The sequence below is a fragment of the Phytophthora infestans genome, genomic scaffold, assembly GCF_000142945.1.
Source record: "Phytophthora infestans T30-4 supercont1.39 genomic scaffold, whole genome shotgun sequence".
Classification (NCBI taxonomy): domain Eukaryota; phylum Oomycota; class Peronosporomycetes; order Peronosporales; family Peronosporaceae; genus Phytophthora; species Phytophthora infestans.
Genome location: NW_003303720.1, coordinates 1,048,939 through 1,054,425, shown reverse-complemented (window position 1 = coordinate 1,054,425; position 5,487 = coordinate 1,048,939). Strand labels below are relative to the sequence as shown.

Here is a 5,487-nt window from a genome sequence, read left to right as displayed (position 1 = left end):
ATGCACTTCTACCACGTCGTGCTGCTCACGCTTCTCGCAGTCGCTGCTATTAGCATCGATGCTCTTGCATCTGCGGAGGTTTCCAAGCTAGCGGCTATCAAAATCACACCAACCATTCGCTACAACGATGGAAAACTGCTGCGAAGACTTAATTTGGGATACAATGACCTTGACACCGAGGATAGAGATATATCCTCACTCATCAGGCGGGCGCAAGTGTATTACTGGACAAAAATGGGGAAGTCGAAAGACTATGTCAAGGAGGCGCTTGGACTGAAAGGAACTGAGCTGAAGAAGAATCCGAAATACAAGTACTACGAGGAGTTTAAAATTAACTCAAGACGTCCCATGGCTGTGGACAACTTAGAAACACGCCAGGTAAAGAAGTGGCTATACGATTAGGTCCCACCACAGGGGGCCAGGTCAGAGCTGGGGTTGAATGCAATCCCTGCCAAGCAACTCATGAATAATGCTGAGTACAGGATGTACCTGCGATATGCGACCGAGTTTGACGATCAATATTTCCAGCGTGTCAAGAAGAGCGACAAGCTCACAAATATCACCCCCAGCCCATCTCCAGCAGAGATGGAGGCAAGAATTCGAATTTGGGTCAAAGCAAAGCGACCGAATTGGTACGTTGAAAAACTGCTTGGGGTGGAGAACAATAGTCAATTCAAGGAGTTAAGTAGAGAGTATCAACTCTTTTTGAAGCTGCAAGAGGCCAAGAAATAGAAGTGAGCCTAGCTTTTCTAGGTGGGACGGTGGCCGCGATACTAACGCCATTATTAGATTCTGGTAGGGGCATCGATCTAAATGAATTGGAAATGCTCGTTTCGTAGAATACTGCGAGTCAAAGAAAAATATCACATGCTCTCAGAAAATCTTCAGTAATTAGGTTTGGTACACACGGATCATGGCTCGATGCACTGGATTAAATCCTCGAGAACCACAAGAAGAGCACGGCGTGCAGAAACCCATGGAGGTATTGGTGTACTTTTTTTTAAGTACTGGTATTCGCTGTGAGAAATTTGGCGCGTATCTGACATGCTAAAGTGCTTTAAAGGGCACTTTACCTCGACTGCAACAAGAGCGCACCCACAAAAGGCATTTCATTGCACTTTGAAAGTCTTGAAACTAGGGTATTGAATATTAACTAAGACAGAAAATATTAAGGTCCACACTGGTCGATCTATCTGAAAAAAAATATGTTTAAGAGTCCAGCATCGACATTAGACACAAGTTTTGTATAAAAAATTCCAGAGCTTCACGCTGATTGACGACAAAGGCGACAGTCCCCTTGTAATGGAATAATGATTCCTACGGAAAGTGATACATTCCTGATGGTACAGTCACAAAAGCGCGAATTTCTGTTGTACTGGTATACTGTTAAATACCGGTAGCTGACACCTGATTACTAGTACTACTATTAATATATGTAGTAGTAGCCTACAAGTACGCTGGGCTCGTACTTAAGAAAATAGTTATAAAAAGGTATCTCATGACAATGGAGCTCTACCAAAACCTACACAAACTCGATTTTTGCGTCTGACAAAGCCGTGACGTATTTGTTGTCACAAATCGGTAGTAAAATGCTGAGGCGTTTTTCTCGTCTCCACAAAATGTGTCGACGCAAAATCGTTCGTACCTCATTTCTGGTACAGCTATCGGTATCCAGTCAAGCCCACTTCTAGTTTTGCTTTGGGACACAACAGCTCACACAATGAGCCGCCGTACTGCTGGAAGAGGACGGGGCTTCACTACGCCTCAGGTTGAACGTACGTAATGCGTCACAAATAGGATCTCATGATTGATTTTAACGCTGCTTTCACTATTGCAGGCCTCTTATCTCTCGTCGAGCAGATTCTCCCTCTCGGATCGGCTCAATGGGATGATGTCCACTACGCATACAATCGGAACCTGCCTGCTGAGTGGCCGCAGCGCGACTCAGAGTCGTTACGTCGCAAGTTCTACGCGTTGAAGAATGCTAAAAAGCCAACAGGTGAGTGAGGCCTGTGTGTGCTGTAATACCATCATTCATCTTTATACGTATACTTTGCTATGTAGGGGATCCGTCGTGTCCCCCAGAGATTCGACGAGCGAAGCATGTCTTTAGAGAAATCGAGGGCAAGTGCAGTGTGTTGCAGCTAGATGATGACGAACAAGAAACCATTTCATCGGAGCCGCTTGCCACCGAGACCCACAATCTCGCATCTGATTCGTGCCTAACAGCAGCCATTTCCGGAGGAGGCAGTATGAACCCCTACTTCGGCATCGATGCAGGTGAGATTGGTGGGAATGTTGAGGAAACATTCGACGAGCAAGAAGATGGAGCTAGCGCGGGCTCTGACGCCTCTCTAAGTGAACCGACTGCGAAGCCTAAATCGAGTACTGGACAAGGTAATTAAGCACATGATGATTTAATGTTTTGGTGGATTTCTTGTTTTTACTAATTGATAATACAATTGGCATGTGGTAGATCTCAAAGCTTCCGCACGCACCGGCAAAACACCAGTGGAATTAGCGCAAATGAGTAAGACGTTGAAACGACAGCGTGACGAGAACGTGACTATGTCACATACAGCAAAGACACGTCTGAAAATTGACGGCATGCTACAGCAGCTTACGCAGCCAAACACGGAGCTGCCGCAGATGCTCTTTGCCATGGAAGAGCGTGCCCATCAACGCGAACTTCAATATCGTCAGGAAAAGGAGGCCCGTGAAGAAAAACGTGAAGCTGAGCGACTTCGTGCTCAAGAGGCACGAGAGATTCGTGAGACCGAGCGTGCCGAACGCGAATCGCAACGTCACGAAATGCTCATGACTATGCTTGCTGCTGTAATTGGTAAGAAGTAGATTTGACTACACAGAATTACGCTACAGCGAATAGAGATGCAAACTGAAGCCGAGCAAGTTTTTTTTTTATTGAAAGACTGAACGAATCTGACTAATGCCAGTACGGCGCACGCGAAAGTTATAAAGCCTGTAAATGTTGTCCAGACGGATTTGGCTTTTGTCTGCATTGTATGGAAGCGGAAGTAGAAGCCGGCGATAGCATTTTGAAGCCGACCCCATTCCCCATTCAGCAGCTTGGCGAAGTGATGTAATGGCTTTGTGTAGAGCCATTAAAGCCAAGTGGCATTCGGGCGACGCACGCTCCAGGTCGCCGTCCTTTAGTGGGATAATGATCTTCCCAACTGCCTCATTAGCTACAGGAAAAGCAGAGTCAGCAGCGACACCAGTTCCAGGAACGGTAAACGCAGGGTTTGATAGCTTTGCTTGCAGCTGCCGGCTCGTTTCGCCGTCATTCCAGGAGCCTGGGCAATTATGACGGCCCCATACCAAGGTTCCGTCGACACCATAGCAGAGAGTACCGGTCACCAAAGTACTGTGTAGCCAACCTGCCAGTATAAAAGACTGAATATTAGCACCAGTTTGCAAATAGATATACATTGTACGTACCATTGTAGTGAGCGTTCGGAAGGTCCGCATTTGTAGGTTCTTGCACGCGATAATTCTTGCCATCGACGAACCCCCAAATTCCTTGGATTAGTGGCTCTCTAGCTTGCGTGAGCCTTGCCCACTCCACTTGTTACTCCTTAGAGGGGAAGCGAATGCTGGCGTCGGGCAGAACCTTCCGACTCGCACACAGCGCGGCCTCTGCATTAGCTAGGACTCGAGATAGGGTAGCTTGAGGGACACCAAAAAGTTCGCACAGCGTCTTGTTCTCTATGGCTGCTGTATAGAAGTGCAATATACAAGCTAACACAGCGTGCTTAGAAATGAACTTTGGGGGCCGCCCTGGCTTGCCCACGCCGCTTTTAACTACGTAATGCACGCTAAACACCTGTAGCAAGCAATCAAATGCCTCATGATCAAGGGAGACAACTGATATAAAGCTCCCACGATCTCGACTAGCATACAACGTGTGCCAGGGCGATTTAGCAGGATCAATTAGCGCTGCAACTGTTAGAACATTACGATCAAAAGAGTACATACAACGCAGCCGTAGAATCAACATCACCTGCTTCTTTAAACGCGCATTCCGGTGCTCGCTCGCTAGCACAAGTCGCTGGGCCCTAGCCATCAAAAAGGTGAATGGCCCGCGTACATGTACCCATAACGTTAAAAGTGTTGATTTTGGTATGATAGCAGACATATCACAAATTCGACATATATTTTAACACATTTCGCTTTTAAATTTGTGTTTGTGATTGCATTTGTGTAGGTCTTGGTAGAGTTCCAATGTATGCGGGCTTGCTAGTCTGCCACTACACAAGGTATCAACCAGGTGAACGTAGAAATCGCTCACAAAGATGCGGAGCTGGTTGGCCTACGTGCCACAGCGAAGTGTAGTGCCAAGCTGCTACAGGTTTGATCTACTAAATTCGTGATCTACTGAAACTGCCGGTGTCTTGATAACGTCGCCGCATATCTGCAGAAAGCTGAGCAAGACTTTCTCATCACTCATCAGGATCTTGAGAGCACGCAGCTCAAGTTGCTGGACTGCAAACGGTGCGAACACCCAACTCGAACGTGAGTTTGTCCTAACTCGTCTGAAATTATCCCAGTAAGTTATCTGTCAAAGATCGCGAGGTCCGCATGTGGATCGAGAGATACGAACAAGTCATGATGGATCTCCACGCTTCGCAATTCCGCCTTACGCAATTGGCACGAGGTACTCAGATCAACTCTTACCGAAAAATGGAGAGGTAGAGCGTTCTAACAAGAGTCGTTGTAGACGCAAGCTCCAAGGAAGCAGCACTAACGGTAACCTCGATAAAGCGGTCTTCACAGCAGCTTCGCTAATAATTTCCGGTGTTGCAAATTTGGAATGTCGAAGTAGCGAGGGCTCGCAATAGACATCGACAATCCCGCGAATGGACTTGCAAGTCTCCGTCCTCGTCCAGTGCCTTTGATGAAGCCTGTTGGGCTACATGATCGCGCTGTTCGGAGATATCGACGAGATCAAATTTGGAATCGAGCGCACGCCAGCACAGCCAGCATTTCAAATATGCAGCCAGCCTCTTGCTTGAAACCTGTACACTCGGCTGGCTCACTTCCTCATGCCCATGCTACAGCAATACCGCCACTCGATCCGACGCCTATCGTAAGCCGCGATTGTTTCCACTGTACAGCGACGACGACGCCTGCCAAGGCAAAGAATCGGTGAGAGTTATTCAACATTGGGCTGTCTAGTTAATGGACTTACACCATTGCTTATTGCAGAACTCCCGCCATACCAAGAGACGAACGCGACTCGCCGTACGAATTGATCTTGATGCGCTGAGACGGGAAACACTTGCAAAGCTCACGTATGCTCATAATATCGTCGGTTTGTGTACAGAGAAACCCACCCAGGGTCAAAATATCTTGGCTATGGTCTGGGGCTTCTCAAGAAAAATCACATCGTTCCGGATAATAACTACAATCATAAAAAACTAGCCGAGCGCCGCCGCGTAGCGGCGGTAGTTTAGGTTTAGCTCTACT

The 5,487-nt window shown here is 47.3% G+C and overlaps 2 protein-coding genes across 2 annotated transcripts; one reads left to right on the top strand and one right to left on the bottom strand.

The window, feature by feature from the left end:
• PITG_15940 (secreted RxLR effector peptide protein, putative) lies at nucleotides 1–402 on the top strand (the record flags this gene model as incomplete). Its single annotated transcript, XM_002898113.1, has 1 exon — nucleotides 1–402. The coding sequence occupies one exon, from the start codon at nucleotides 1–3 to the stop codon at nucleotides 400–402; it is 402 nt and encodes a 133-aa protein (XP_002898159.1).
• A 3,187-nt stretch (nucleotides 403–3,589) lies between these two features.
• On the bottom strand, nucleotides 3,590–4,084 carry PITG_15939 (uncharacterized protein; the record flags this gene model as incomplete). The annotated part of the gene is made up of 1 exon (XM_002898112.1): nucleotides 3,590–4,084. One exon carries the CDS (start codon nucleotides 4,082–4,084, stop codon nucleotides 3,590–3,592), a length of 495 nt encoding a protein of 164 aa, XP_002898158.1.
• Nucleotides 4,085–5,487: the final 1,403 nt, after the last annotated feature.